Source organism: Pipistrellus hanaki (assembly GCF_964339955.1).
Source record: "Pipistrellus hanaki genome assembly, chromosome: 13".
Classification (NCBI taxonomy): Eukaryota; Metazoa; Chordata; class Mammalia; order Chiroptera; family Vespertilionidae; genus Pipistrellus; species Pipistrellus hanaki.
In genome coordinates this window covers 10,359,716-10,376,430 of record NC_140515.1, presented here as the reverse complement: position 1 = coordinate 10,376,430, position 16,715 = coordinate 10,359,716, and the positions used below count along the sequence as shown (strand labels likewise).

At 41.4% G+C, this 16,715-nt stretch overlaps 1 protein-coding gene across 2 annotated transcripts in view; it reads left to right on the top strand.

The window, feature by feature from the left end:
• TAFA1 (TAFA chemokine like family member 1) overlaps positions 1–16,715 on the top strand; it is a 481,796-nt gene that overhangs the window by 367,560 nt on the left and 97,521 nt on the right. Inside the window, exon 3 of one of the 2 annotated variants that reach the window (XM_084901728.1) lies at positions 11,973–12,113. In XM_084901728.1, the coding sequence (XP_084757854.1) occupies positions 11,973–12,113 (141 nt within the window). The remainder of the gene's footprint in view (positions 1–11,972; positions 12,114–16,715) is intronic. The other variant, XM_084901729.1, reaches the window with a different exon arrangement.

Below are 16,715 nucleotides of genomic sequence, written 5' to 3'. Positions count from 1 at the left end.
TTTTTTTTTTTTTTACATTTGTCTGTCTTTTATGTACCCCAGAAACCTGGAAAGGAGAAGATGGTGATTTGTTTAATCTAGAGCATAAACAAGTCAAGCAGCCATTTTTGCCCCCCTCGACCAAAACATGCTTAAATATTCATTAGTGTCTCTCCTGCCAATGATTTACAAAGACACTTGGAGCTGCCTTCTAGTCCATTGTGTCAATAAAGCATTTTCAACACAGTCTTAAATATGCATTTCTGACATCTGCTAGAATAGATTCTAAGAGAGCTATTTATAAGGCCTTGATCCAGAAATCCCATAAAAGTGAATCTCAGAAATCTGTGCTTTGTCTCACAAGTAGTAGCTTTTAAAAGAAGGAACCATGGCAATAAAATGAAAATGCAAGGGTCTGAATAATCATGTCAGGCTTAACATCCTTAGTCAATTTTATGCATTTTTTAAAAAGTTGATCTGTGAGTAGATATGTTCTGGCTTAACTATTAATTAGGACTGAAAGGACTGAAGTCTGTTTATAAATTCTCTTAATTGCTGTTTCATTTTCTAGCTTTTTTTTTTTTTTCTTAGAATAAAATGCTTTTATTTGTATCTTTTGGCTCTATTCAAACCCATGTTCAAGTTGTTTTCTTGAAGGTGCAAAAAGGTCTTTCATTCTAAAAACTACATTTATTATTTGTTTGTTTGCTGAAAAGACTACATGTGGATACTCAGAGAAAGTTCCACCTAAATAATTAATTGATGTTTAATATTTATTCTTTTTTTTTAATCTTTATTATTGAAAATATTACTTACCCCCTTTCCCCACACTGATTCATTCTAGCCTGGCCCTGCCCCCATCTCAGGCCTTCACCACCCTATTATCTGTGTCCATGTGTTATGCATTCATGCACACAAGTTATTTGGTTGATCTCTTCCCAGAATTTTTTTTTCCTTTTCTTATTTTCATTGTTTTCCTCTTTCTCCCCTCACACTCCTTTCCTTCCTTCTTTTTTCTTTAAATGTTTTTTTTAATTGATTTTTAGAGAAAGAAGAAGGAAGAGGGAGAGGGAGAGAAACAACCTGTGAGAGTAAAACATCCATCAGCTGCCTCCTGCACTGGGGATTAAGCCTGCCACCCAGCCATATGCTCTGATGGGAATCAAACCTGCAGCCTTTTGGTGCATAGGACAACACCCAACCAACTGAGCCACACTGCCCAGGGCCCCTTCCACCTCTTTTTTCCTTCTTTCCTCCCTTCCTTCCTTCCTTCTTCCCTTCCTTCCTTCCTTCTTTCCTTCCTTCTTCCCTTCCTTCCTTCCTTCCTTCTTCCTTCCTTCCTTCCTTCCTTCCTTCCTTCCTTCCTTCCTTCCTTCCTTCCTTCCTTCCTTCATTCCTTCTCTCTCTCTTTCTCTCTCTCTCTCTCTCTCTCTCTCTCTCTCTCTCTCTCTCTCTCTCTCTCTCTCTTTCTTTATCAATCAGTCATTTATTCATTTACAAATATGTGCCTGTCTACTATTATGCCAGTCATTAGGGATAAATAAGTAAACAGGATGCGGTCTCTACTATCATGAAGAGTCCAGCCAGAGGACAGACAGATAGTGAACTGGTTATTCCAGGAGGCACACAACAAAAGGTCAGCTTGTTGAAAGCATACAATGGGGATCAAGAGATACTCTTTAGGAAATGGGTTCATTCAACAAAATTTACAGAACAGAACTGGGCCCAGTACTTGGGATAAAGTGATGAAACAGAAAAATTGCTGGCCTTATCCCCTATAAGAAAAGTAAAACACTATTAAAAATGCATAAATAATGCATTGTGATTATTATTATGGTATAATTATGAGAAGTTATAGAGTCATATAATGTGGGTTCAAGGAGACCACCTAAGAAAACCTATATAGTGAATACAGGAGCCAAAAAATGTACAGACTTATGCTATTCCTTTTTTAAAAGATAATTTTCTCTGATTCAAACTTTACATTCTTTTCTAGCATCTTCTTTCCCAGAAAAGCTGGTGTTGTAATAATTTTGAATTGCTGGGCTATGCTCAGTCATGGACATGAAATGAGCAACACCAAAATATACTACTGAATGTCAACTTCTCTGGCAGATGAAAAGGATTAGACATTAGCAATTTCCCACAAGTGTTCATTCTTCAATGGCTGATGCAGTTTGTAGCTCTGAGTAATTCAGTTGGCTGATATAAGCTATTTCTATTAGATGTTTATTCTCGGGGCAAACTGTTTCATGATGCCAACCTTAAAGTTTTTAGCCATCTATCTACCTGCCAATTTCTAACCTCATCATTCCTTTCCATTATCATATACTAGAGGCCTGTTGCATGGCATCCGTGCACTTGGGAGGGGGGGTGTCCCCTCAGCCCAGCCTGCACCTTCTGGCAGTCTGGGACCCCTCTGGGGATGGCTTGGGAGCAGGCCTAAGCAGGCAGGCAGACATCCCCCAGGGGTCCTTAGTGAGAGAAATTCCTGCCACCACTGCTGTGCTCCTCAAACATGAGCCTGGCTTCTGGCTGAGGGGCATTACCCCTGTGGGAATGCACTGACCATAAGGGGGCAGCTCCTGTGTTGAGCAACTGCCCCCTGGTGGTCAGTGTGCTTTATAGCAACTGTTCCACTGTTTGGTATATTTGCATATTAGCCTTTTATTATATAGGATAACAAAAACTAATATGTTAAGTGTTCGACTGTTCAACCGTTCAACCAGTCACTCTGATACACACTGACCATCAGGGGGAAGACACCCTGACTGGTAGGTTAGCTTGCTGCTGGGGTCCGGTTAATCAGGACTGGGCCAGATGGGCCAGACACACCATGGAACCCTCCCATTATTCCTCCCCAGCACCAATTGTGCACCAGTGCAGTCCCTCAGCCTGGCCTACACCCTCTCGCAATCTGGGACCCCTTAGGAGATGTTGGAGAGCTGGTTTTGGCCCTATCCCCGCAGGCCAGGCTGAGGGACCCCACTGGTGCACAAACCCATAAACTAGGGCTCTTGTGATATATAATTTTCATCAGAGATGACTCTTTTTAAAGAAAGTGGTATCCTATTGAAACTGGTTTGACTAAGTGGATAGAGCGTCGGCCTGCTCACTGAAAGGTCCCAGGTTCAATTCTGGTCATTGGCATGTACCTTGGTTGCAGGCACATCCCCAGTAGGGGTTGTGCAAGACGCAGCTGATTTTTCTAGCTCTCTGTCACTCTCTCTTCCTCTCTGTAAAAAAATCAATAAAATATATTTTAAAAAATGATATCCTTATTAATTCATCTTCTTTATGTTTCCTTACTTAAATAGGGCAAGACAATGATACATTGAGCTGGGAAGAAGTTATCAGTGCTAGAAGTATATTGGGGTTGGCATTTTTTTAACTTTTCCAGCTCTGAGAGAGTTGATGCTGCCAGGAATAATCTTGAAATGCTGTCTTCTTTCCCCATTTTGGATATTAGAAACTTTCTTTCCTGTTAAAAATAGGTGTTCATAGTGTACTATGAGCTCTGACAAACAAAAGAGAAAGAAAGAAGGGGAAGTGGACAGATGCATAGCAGAGCTACCCTGCAGGGGACCTTTTCATCACTGCCTTGGGGAACATGGACAAAGGAGAAGCAAGACAATCATTCTTAAAATGTGTGGTGGAGGGTTAGGGTTAGAACTTGGAAACTGATGTCCATCTAACACATCTAATATTTTTCAGATTAGCCTACACTGGCCAGATAATTACTATACTTACCTTCTAATATGAAAGAACAATGGGACCCCTTATAAGGTTAGTTTTAGGATATAAAGCTAATTTCTCACATTTTATCTGATATGTGTTTACTATAGACAGAGGACAGAAACAATGATCTGAAAACTCTGAATAGTATGGACAATCGCCATACTAGCTTGTTTTTTTGCACACATTCTCTGCCATTAGCTTGTAGGCTATCTCACTGTCTTGTTTGCTGAATCTATGGATGCTGGGTAAAATCCAGAAGGGAAGCCATTTTACTGATAATCCATAAGCAAAAACAGGAAGCTCAATTCCCTGAGCTCTTAAATGATTTTTGCTTTGATGGTCACAGATCATCTTGAAATCATTTTATTTTTAGATTGATATAAAATTTGGGAATGAACTGACATTGGTGCCAAAGAAAAGTCTGGAAGGATTCTACATGACAAATAACTTTATGATTTTACAATGATCTTTACAGTTAGGTTCCAAAGAACAGTTACCTAGGTAACTCTTAAAATGCAGATAAAATATGTTTAAGGGACATTTTTCTAGTTCTCAGAAAGAGCTATGACAAACCTAACTTTACTTGGCTTTTATTGGGGACAGATCTACAGAATCCTTTTCAAACAGCCAGCAAATGAGGACAGTGGGTAAGTAAGACTTAAAAGTCTGTTCTACCCCTAGCTGGTTTGGCTCAGTGGATAGAGCATCAACATGTGGACTGAGGGTCCTGGATTTAATTCTTGTCAAAGGCATATGTCTGATTTCTGGGCTCAATCCCCAAGACGGGGGGGGGGGGGGGGGGATGATGCAGGAGGCAGCCGATCAATGATTCTCTTTCACAAATGATGTTCATTCTCTCTCCCCTTCTCTCTTCCTCTCTGAAATCCATATATATATATATATATATATATATATATATATATATATATGTAAACCTAATATGCAAATTGTCCACATGGAAGTTCAACCAGGACACTTATCACTCACTATGAGGTGTGCTGACCACCAGGGGGTGGTTTAGAATGAAGGAAGGCCCTAGCCAGCAGCTGGAAGGCCTAGATCGACCCTGATCCCCGACCAGGATTAGGGACCCTACCCATGCATGAATTTTGTGTACCAGGCCGCTAGTAAAAATATATTTTAAAAAATTAAAAAATTTGTTCCAGAGTGTCTTTGAGGAATTATATCCCTGTGATTATAATAGAAGTCCAGTCTGCAAGCCGACGCTCTATCCACTGAGCCAAATTTAAGTCTATTAGTTTTTTGATGGAGTCTTTCCAGTATTTTATGTACAATATCATATCATCTGCAAATAAGGACAGCTTTACTTCTTTTCCAACTCATATGCCTTTTATTTCTTCTTCTTGTCTAATTGCAATTGCTAATACTTCCAGTACTATATCAAACAGAAGTGGTGAGAGTGGGCATCCCTATCTTGTTCCTTTTCTTAGGGAAAATGGTTTTAGTTTTTGCCCATTGAGTATGATGTTTGCTGTGGGTTTATCAAGAACATATTTATAATTTATTTTTCATGTTGTTCAATTATCCATCCATCCATTGATTCATCCATCTATCCAACAAATATTTGTCAGTGTGTTAGGGGCTGAAATCAGCTGCGTACAGTTGTTTTCACTTTCCTTTGCAAAGCAATCACAGAAGAATAGACTATTTATTCTACTGAAGGTCAACAAAAAATAACTAGAACTGCTTTGTTCTTTCCTCCAGTGGATGTAACTGAATCTCCTCAGATAATCTGTAGACCCCCACAAGCATAACTTGAAAACTTTTGATCAAAGACCAAAGATGTGAGTCTTGCCCTATTGAAATCTGATGTTTTTGTTTTGTCAACACAAATCAGTAGCACTGGATTTCACCATCAGAATAGACTAAAAGGTTAAATTTCTCTGATCACCTATGGCTATGTCAGTCACAAATGTAAACCTTGGGAATCAGGAGATTTGAGTATGATGGCTCTAATCAGACTTTCTAAATGTGAGGGTCCCATGGGCCTCTGGGACCTGTTCTGGACTCCACATTGGCATACCTGAACCGTAGGTATAATTGAAGCCATGGTTCAACTTGGCATGACCACATGAGCTTATTAGAGCAATACCTCTCTAGCTTCCAGTGGGCAGATCCATCATTCATGAGCCTGAGGAAAATGTGGTCTGACGTCATTGATTTTATATACAAGGTTTTAATGAAAATGGAGTACTTGTCAGTTCCCAGTCACTGAGCTCTCCTTCCCTTTTCAGAGAAATGGCAGTATGAGTGCCAGGGTAGAACTGGGAAAGAGCACCGTTTATGTGGTCAGAGGATCTGGGTTTTGGTCTGGATGTGGCCAGGTACTCACAAGGTATAATGTGGGCAAATGATTAAGCTATTCTTGACCTCAGTTGCCTCCTCTGTAAAATGAGGGTAATCATAACCTCATTGGGCTTATGTGATCAAAAAATGCATTAAAGGTTTGTAACATACCTACCATGATGTCAGACACATAGTAAATATTCAATGAATGGTTAGTTCCTATAATATTATTATTGTCATAATTACTTATATGGCCATGCCATTTGGCTGTTCTTAGCCTACATCTTCACTAGAAAATGGGGGTAACAATAGTCCAATTTATGTCTTTGAACTATTTTGAAGATTAACTGAAATATGTATTAGAGGCACTTTTCAAACCCTATTAACGACATGCCAGACAATGTTTAACGATGTTTAAAGAAAGCAGCAGTATCCTTAAGAAGATTATAGTCCAGGGAAAACACACACAGACAATAAGTATAATTAATTAATAAATTATACACTATATTTGAGAGTTACGGGAACCCTGGAGGGCAGATGAGGCATAGTACAACATGCTGAGGAGGAGAATTATGATTTCATTAGGGTGATCAATGTGCCTTTGATACTAAGGTATTTGGGCAAATATGTAGAAGAAGTGAGAGAATGAGCCAGAGATCTGTGAGAAGGGTGCTTCAAGAGGTGCAGGGTTCAACTTGTCAAGAACGAAATGCCTATTATTTAGAGCAACACCTCATGGGTTTAAAGCAACCCTCAAAAGAGATCATGCCCATCATGTTTAGGCCATAGCCTTCCAACAACCCATGTCCCTGGAGCAGAGAGAAGGATGGTAGCAAATGAGGTCAAAACTTGATTGGGGGGTTGAGAAAGGCAGGTTGGTTAGTTAACCTTGATCACCATTCTAAGCAAAGTGCAAACTTCCTTTTGGAATGTTTCATCAACAAAGACTGATTAGTTGAGTTTTAGAGTCAAACACACCTGAGTCATACGTGTGTGATACAGAGCAGGTCTTTCAACCTCTTTGAGTATCAGGTTTTTAGCTGTAAAGTGGGACAATAGCTGTACAATTGTTGTGAGGTTTATAAATAATGTAGGTCAAGTGCCAATTGCTGTGCCCAGCACCCTCTTCTGTGAGCTCCCTAAATGGCAGTGAGCACTGCGATGAACAGCTGTGCTGGGAGGGACTGACTATGGGCTTCCTGACCCACCTTGTTGTTCATATTATTTAACTCAGCGCAGTAACTCAGTCTTGCATGTCTATCACTGGGTCTGCTGGACTGACTGTAAATCAAATAAGATTCAAGATATGACCTGGACCTTTCATACCCTTTGTGCTGTTTTCAGTCATAAACATTGCTTAGTCTTGTAGTAAAGTCAAATGGTTACTTTTAAATTAGTGGTATTTTCATGAAGTAGAGAACCAGCTATTACTTACTTGACTGAAGGAACTTGAAGCTGACAATAACAAGCTAAGGTGACCTAATTGTAGGTGTCTATGTTAAAGAGTGTAATGTGTGATTAACACTGTTGTTTCATTAACTCTAATCCCAATGATGGGCATGTGGTGAGACTGAGATTCTCTTTCAACCATCCAGTTCAAGCTTCTTTACTTCCTGCTCACAATCTCACATCGATTGGTCTTTTGTTCCCTCTGTTTGGCACTTTGCACTTCTCTAACCACTACTGAAAACAGCAGCCTAGTTGGTCATGCTAGAGCAATATTCACATCACATTAATTACCGGCTTTAAAATACCCATTTGTGCTGCATTGCAACATAGAATAAGATCTCTCTCTGGAGATTGAAACCTGCTCAAATTAAATGCTATTTCAGATATTCTAATGTGTGTGTTGTTGTTGTTGTTGTTGTTGTTGTTGTTGTTGTTTAAAAATACCCTGACTGGGACTTCTGGTCAAGATGGCATACTACATAAACACTGGGTTCACCTCCTCCCATGACCACATCCAAATTATAACTAAACTAGAGGCCCTATGCACAAAGGCTCATGAATGAGTCTTCCTTCTTCTGGCTGATGGCACTGCCTTTGCTCCATCCAGAGCCACCTTTCTGCCTTTGCTGGGCCTGGAGCTACCTTTCTGCCTTCCCATGCTGCCCAGAGGCCCAGAGCTGCTGGGGTGGTATGGAACACCTGCCCCACCCCCAGCCCATTGGCACTTGCATATACAAATTAGCCTGCCATCTTTGTTGAGTTAATTTGTATACTTACTCCTGATTGGCTGGTGGGCATCACGAAGGTACAGTAAATTTGCATCTTTCTCTTTTATTAGTGTAGATTATAGAACAACCACTTGAACACTAGCTGAACAGAAGTTCTATAAGTAAGCATATAAAGAAGAAGCAACGTGGAGACAGTTTTTGCTCAGTAGTTAAGCATCAACCCATGAATCCAGAGATCATGGTTCAATTCCCAGTCAGGACACATGCCAGGGTTACAGGTTCCATCTCTAGTAGAGGGTATGCAGGAGGAGCCAATCAATGATGTTTCTCATCATTGATGTTTTCATCCCTCCTTTCCTCTGCCTGAAATCAATAAAAACATTATTTTTAAATGGCAAATGTAAGAAGATCACATATAATTTTAACAGTAAATTAAAGAATTCACAAATACACACGCACAAAAGAAGTAAAAAAATGACATAAACATGGAGGGGGTGAATATAAGTGGTAGTAATTTTAGAGTGATGATCAACTTAAAAGAGACTATTATAGATGTAGCATGGTATATATGAAGTACATGGGAATCAAAAACCAAAAATCTACAAAAGATATACAAGAAATAATGAGAAAGGAATCCAAATACAACACTACAAAAAGTCATCAACATGCAAGAGCAGAGAATCTATAATAATAAAAGCATAATATGCTAATTAGAGCGGACATTCTTCCAGACATCCTTTAGTCCAGTGTTTCCCAAACTTCTCTCATGATGAGAATCACCTGGTGGAGTTGTTAAAACACAGATTCCTGAATCCCAACTAAGAAGTGCTAAACTAGAATTTTTGAGAACATATAGGTAAAATTGCATACCTAACTTAGTGCTCTGTATATAAAATCTGTCTTAGAGCACTAGTTAAGTATACAATTTTACCTATATGTTCCCAAAAATTCTAGTTTAGCACTTCTTAGTTTGGATTCAGGAATCTGTGTTTTAACAACTCCACCAGGTGATTCTCATCATGAGAGAAGTTTGGGAAACACTGCTTTAGTCCTTCCAGACGAAGCAAGGGAAGCCAGATCTTGGTGCCAGAGGAAAGCCAGTGCCAGCAGCAGGGGGAAGGAAGGCCTACTCTTGCACAGATTTCTTGCATTAGGCCTCTAGTAAGCAATGGGGAAGATCTATAAAAACAATCAGAAAACAATTAATAAGCAGTAACTACATACCTATATATTACTTTAAGTGTAAATGAATTAGGCATATCTCTATATAATTATGTATTACCTTAAATATAAATGGATTAAATGTTCCAATTGAAAAAGGATTGGATAAGAAGATATGATACATAGAGACAATGGAATTTATTCAGTAATAAAAAAGAATGAAATCTCACTATGTGCCAACATAAATGGGTATTATGCTAAATGAGATAAGTCAGAGCAAGACAGCTACCATATGATTTCACTTAATGTGGAATCTATAAAACAAAACAAACAAAACAGAAACTAATGCATAGTTAGAATGAATGAACAGATGGTTGCCAGATGGGAAAGGGTTTGGGGAGGCTGGGTGAAAAAGGTGAAGTGTTTAAAAATAAAAATTGGCAGTTACAGAATAGTCACGGGGATGTAAATCACAGCGTAGGGAATATAATCAGTAGTATCTTAATAACTATGCGTGGAGTCAGATGAGTGCAAGACCTATTGGGGGAGTCACTTTGTAAATTATATAAACGTCTAATCACTGTGCTATACACCTGAAATTAATCATAATACTAAAAGCATAATATGCTAATTAGACCAGACAGCTGAATGACCTTCCGGATGTCCGTCCAGATGACCTTCTGGATGAAGCCAAGGCACTAATTTCATGCATCAGACCTCTAGTATAATAATTAATGTCAACTTTAATTGAAAAATTATAAATTATTTTAATAATATTAAATAAATAATGTTATTTATTATTAATAATATCACATATTAATAATATATTATTTAATATCTATAATAGTAAAAGCATAATTGCTAATTAGACCAGGCAGCTGAACGACCTTCTGGACAGACATCCTTCCAGATGAAGCTTGGGCTGCTAGGGCCAAGACCCTAACAGGAATTTTGTGCATCAGGCCCCAAGTTAATAATTTAATAATATAAACAATGTATTTAATATTATTAAATGACAGTCTCCTTAGAGAAATGGCTGATTCTAGGACCAGAATAGGACACAAATAAGGTAAATCTGGAGAGTTTCATAGGAACAGAAAGTAAGGAAGTGCTCAAGAAAGGGGGCAAAGAAATACACAGAAATCACCTGAAAGAGCTCACAATGGCCAAAGTTGGAATATTTTGAGCAACATATTAAATGAAATAGTGATATGCCCCTGTGGTGAGGCTCAGTTGGTTGGAACATCCACTGATGGGTCATGGTTTGATTTCCAGTCAGGGCATATATCCAGGTTGTGGGTTCGATTCCCAGGCTGGGAATGTACAGGAAGCAACCAATGGAAAGTCTCATCCAACTTTCCAGTCATGATGATTAAAAGTGTCTCCAGATTTTGTCGAATATCATTAGTGGGTAGGACAAACAGTCAGACCACCTCAGCCAGCACCCTGCACTGAGCAACACTGATTGCCCTGTACATTTTAGGACAGGATGGAGCTTCCTTCAGTCCTTTCTTCCTGCCCCCTTCTTTTATCAATTATTTTTTCTTTTCTTTTTTAATTTCTCCCCCCCACCCGCCTTTTTTTAAGTGTTCCCATACAGTTTAAAACACAGTGACTTGTATGTAATGGTTGCTTAGCAAATATGTGATGCATTTCTGCCAACTGAATCCTAAATGCCAAGAATCATAAATGTTATGGCCAATTCTTACCAGAAGAAAAACAGTTTTTCTAAATGCAGAGCTTGACATTGGGGAAGATAATTTCTGATTCTTGGTCACTTGGAGTGACGTTTATGTCCCCTGGGAACTGGAGGCCCTGCAGGTGGACAGGCCCACCCGAAGGCTCAGCAAACCCACGGTCATGCAGTGCAGGGCGCAGAGGCCGGGGCAGAGGGACAGATGTGATTAGGCGCCAAGGAATGCTGGTGAATGCATGGCTGAGCTACAGCAGCCAGGGAAGCTAATGCTTTGGACTATGGTCTGAAGTGCCATTCATAGCATGGACCTGTTTTCCCCGGCGATCATTCCTGTGATTTCTGGAGTGAACCTGCATTTGGGAAATGACTCCCAGTTAGGTTCTGTTAAGCCCCCTTGAGAGAGGGCAGGCAGTGAAAGGGAGAGACAAATGCTGGGCAGTTCTCCCACCTCCGCAGGCTCTATGCCTGGAGGAGCAGGTGCTGGCCATTACAGGAATGCAGAGAATTGCACAGCAGAGTCACACAGGAGTGAGCTCTCATCCTGCCCTGCACTCAAGGCAGGCCCCCTCCTCTGGGGCAGCCCAGGCCTTCACTGCACCGGCCTTTCAGCACAACTGCCCAGTCGCCCTCCCCAGGGCCCTGCGTGGTGCCTTTGTTGCATTTGAAGTGTACTGATGCAATGTCGTTGTCCTCGCCAAGATCACACAGACCTTGTACATGATTGTGTCTACATGTATCTGTACCTGTTACATGGAGAGAGTGGAAACTGACCCCTAGGAATTGGATCTCAGGGTGCCTATTTCTATCATTTCTCTCCCTTACATCATTTCCCCAGCCTTCCCCAGGGATCCCCAAGGGCATAGGTGGCCGCTGGAATCCTCTCACCAGGTTCCCTCTTCTTTCTCCCTCGCCAGAAGGAGGGACATGTGAAGTGATCGCCGCGCACAGATGCTGCAATAAGAACCGCATCGAGGAGCGGTCACAGACGGTGAAGTGCTCCTGTCTGCCTGGAAAGGTGGCCGGCACCACCAGAAACCGGCCCTCCTGTGTGGACGGTGAGTCGCTGGGGTCATATCTCTCTCTCTCAGTCTCTCTCTCTCTCTCTCTCTCTCTCTCTCTCTCTCTCTCTCTCGTGCTCACCTGGGGTGGGCTCACCAGGCAGAACATATATAATATTTCTCTTTCACCTAAGGGTAGATCAGGACAGTGAACAAGGCGTGCATCCAGAGTAAATGCCAGCCCTCAGAATATAGTGTGAATTCTTGCTTCTCAGGCTATCACGTTTTAAAATAGCTCTATTTTAACAATTTTAGAGAAGATATTTGAGAGTCCAGCTCATTTGGGAAGTGATTTTGGATTGAGGTTGCATACAATGATGGGGGGTGATAATGGTGGTGAAGAAAACAATACTAACATTCATGTAACACATATTTAGTGAGCATTTACTATATGCTGGGTGCTTCACATACACTCATGATAGAAGTGTGCCAAACACTGTCCTAAACACTTCTCATGCATTAATTTATTTGCTCTGCAACAAATTACTCCCAAATTTAGCAGCTTTAACATTATCTCAGTTTCTGGGGGTCAAGAATTCACCTTCACTGGTTGGTTGTGGCTCATGGTTTCTCATGGAGTTGCAGTAACAGCCGCCTGGTACTGGAAGGCGGCTCTAACACGGCTCACTCACCTGGCTGTGGACAGGCCACCCCAGCTCCTTGCCTGGGGACCTCTCTGTAGAAGGTTGGCATCTGACAACATGGCACCTGGCCTCCCCCAGAATGTGTGATCTAAGAGAACAATACAGAAGTTGAAATGACCTTTTCCATCACAATCTAAGCTCAAAAGTTTCCATGATAACCTATGGGTTATGCATCTCAGCTCTTGCATTCAGTGTGGAATGGACCAGGGCTTGGAGACCAGGAGACAGGGATTCCTGGGCCAGGTACACTTGCCCTCCATGCAATTCATGAAGAAATTCAGGCTTAGAAGAGTTAGGTAATTTGCAGCGTCTCATAGCTGATAAGTCATAGCTCAACTAACTCTTTTTCTTTTAAATATATTTTTATTGATTTCAAAGGGGAAGGGAGAGGGGAAGAGAGATAAAAATATACATGATGAGAGAGAATCATGGATAGGCTGCCTTCTACACAACTCCCACTGGGAATGGAACCCGAAACCTGGTCATGTATGCCAACTGGAAATGGAACTGTGACCTCCGGGTTCATAGGTCAACCCTTAACCACTGATCACACCAATTGGGCTTACCTAACTCTTGATCTCTGAGTAACTGACCTAATAATACTAGGTCTTGAGCACCATATTTAAAGAAATTTTATATGAGCTATCAAACAGTGAGTCCAAGGTTCAAAGGGACCACACACTTCTGTTCCCAGCTTCACCTTTTATAATTTTAGAGCCATGTGTGAGTTGATCTCCAAACTCTTCAGTCAGACAATCAGGATTAAAGCAGTGAGTCACATGCTCAGGGTCACACAGCAGGAATTTGAACTTGACTTTTCTGGCTTAGGGCTCATTTTTCTACCTCCAGATAGAGATGGTAAAAAACACCTTCCAGATTGGCTCATGTTACGTATTTTCATTATGAATCATGATGTAGTTAGTAGGAGAAACATTTCAAACTGGGCCACGTAAAGATGAAATTATTTTTTAAGAAAATAGAAAATTTCGGGGGGATCCAGTCACAGGAAATTCAGCCAACCCTCAGCTGCATGAAGAATTCAAAAGCTCTCCATCTGGTTTGCTTTGTTTCTGACCCCCTTCCTCCATTCTCCTTTGTGTGGACAGGTTCCCTCTTCAAGGATTTTAACTTTTGCCTCCCCATCACTCAAGGACAGTGAGAGGCTCTTATTCCATTGTGCCTACTCAGATCTCCCTCAGTGTCATGGTATATCTCAAATATATTTGACTCAGTTTATGTCTTAAATACATTCTCTAAAACCACTTAATATGATTGGCCCGGTGCGGGTCACATGCCAACCTGTGTCCAATCAGCCAAATGAACAAACTTCTGTGGCATGCACAGTTGTCCATTCTCTTCCATGGGAAGGTAGAGCCTTTTATTTATTTATTTTTAAGGATGTAAAGAAGTGAGGAGAGGAAACACACTGTGAACTAGTCTTCTCCATCAGGTGATCCTCAGGGTTTATTTGTCAATGACTGGAGAAATTTCAGTCCAGACTTTGTTGTAACTAAGGGGGTGCTGCTGGCATCTGGGGGGAGAGGACATAGATGCTGCTAAGCATCCTATCCAGGTGGCGCTGCGGTTGAGGAACCTGCTCTATGGTTATTTCCAGCTCCCAGTCAGCACCCTGAGGACCTCCAGGACTGGGAAGGCAGATGGCTAGACCAGAAAAGCTGTCTCACCCTCTCACCACAGGAAACTCCTGGTCCTAGAAGCCAATAAGCATAAAACCACGATGGTTTCTCCTGTTCTTGCCAAAGAAAGTCCTGAGACTGTTAACGATAAATCCCATTTTGTTTCAGTTCATTTTTATCTCTAATGATCGAGAGCTCTAACTGCCTTCAGGGTTTGGATGCCAGGCACCGAGAGGGAAGCCTGTGTCTGCTGGCAGAGAGGGTGGCAGTTGGCCCTCATCCTGTGAAAGCTAAGCCATGTCATGGTAACATTGTCTCCCAGAGCAGATCGTTTGACTTGGGAAACTCTGAACCCTTCGGGCACGAGGGCTATTAGTCTCTATCGTCCAAGTGAAAGTCAAAGAATAAAGAGTTCCGAAGCCTCCAGCTGGCTGCTTTCCTGGAACCCACTGGCATGTATGGCAAGTCTCTGTATTGCTGTGATCAAAATGGACTTAACAGCCTAGATCTCTACATGCAGGTTAAATCTGAAGTGTGTGTGTAAATTAATATTTCCAGTACAGTAATTAAAATCATGAACTGTGAAAATAAACAGCCATGACCATGGGCAAGTTACATTTCTTTTCTCACCTGCTTCCTGTTCTGTAAAATGGGGATAATAACTGTTCCTACTTCACGCGATTAAGGGAGTCATGTGCACACGGTGTTCTGCATGATGGCCGGTTCCATCCAGTGCTCGCTAAGTGATGGTCTCTTATATTCCGATTTCACAAATGCATGCTGGTCACACTTAGGAAGAGACACTGCTTCACGAAGTCCTGTTTTTATGTTAATTCAACATGGTGGCATTTTAGTCACCATCTTTTCTTGGAACTGCTTCTAACCATTTACCCTGGATATAGCTAATGCCATATTCAGAAATATATGCATGTTCATTTTAGGAATCTTGGAAACTAAAAAAATAAAAATGCATCTGTACATTAAAATCACCCATAACACTGTTGCTCAAAGATTCTCATTGCTTTATAAGGTGACATGTGCACCTCTTTCCAGGCTTAACCCCTTATTAAAGAAAAACTGACATGCTATGTATTTTATTAAACTAAAATATTGTGGTACTGTTTTATCAACAGCTTGTTTCAGCTACTATATGATGAAACTTACCACACACTCCTGGACATTATTGTTAGCAGCCACGTGGATTCAGGGAGGATCACTGCAGTTTATCTATGTCCCACTTCGGTGGATAGACGGGGCTCTGAGTGCTTCCCTTCCTCAGCCCAGGAAGCATAGACCCAGCCCCTGCTCTTGACAGCCACTGTCGGCCCGTGAAGCACATTTGTCCGGAACGTAATCTGTTACACCTGGTGCCTTTCCCATGGCAAGGGTTCTGATTGCTGTTACTCACTTTCCTCTGAAATCGTACATCAGTGGCAATTTCTACAGTATTTTCAAAAGCTGAGGAACAGCAAAGATTTTAAAATAGGCATATATTGGATTAAGATTCCAAACCTGAAAACAGATTATTCTAAATGGGACATAAATTCTGCAATACAATCTTAGCAACTTATTTAAAAGTGTGATTTATAATATTTGGAGAAAATTGTAAGTAGTGAATTTTAGTTTTAAAATGGTATTCTATTGGCTAGTGACTGAAAATAGCAAAAAGCATACTCAACAAGTTAAATTTGGGGGTACTCGTTGTAAATATTATAAGAAGCAGTATACCTTGGACTTGTGTCTAGTACGATACTGAAGGAATATGTCTTTATAGTTTAACTAGAGGCCCAGTGCACAAAATTCATATGGGGGGGAGGTGTCCTTCAGCCCAGCCTGCACCCTCTCCAATCTGGGACCCCTCCAGGGATGTCTGACTGCCTGTTTACCAGGGTCAGGCCTAAACAGGCAGTTGGACATCCCTCTCACAATCCAGAACTTCTGACTCCCAACCGCTTACCTGCCTGTGTGCCTAATTGCCACTAACTGCTTCTGCCTGCCAGCCTGATCACCCCCTAAAGACTCCCCTGCCAGCCTGATCAATGCCTAACTGCTCCCTGTTGGCCCAATTGCCCCTAACTGCCCTCCCCTGCCAACCTGGTCTCCCTTAACTGCCCTCCCCTTTAGGCCTAGGTCCCTTCTAACTGTCCTCCCCTGTAGACCTGATTGCCCCAACTGTCTTCCTCTGCCAGCCTGGTCATCCCTAACTGCCCTCCCCTGTAGGCCTGATTGTCCCCTTGCAGGCCTGGTCCCTCCCAATTGCCCTCCCTTGCTGACCATCTTGTGGTGGCCATCTTATGTCCACATGAGGGTGGGCATCT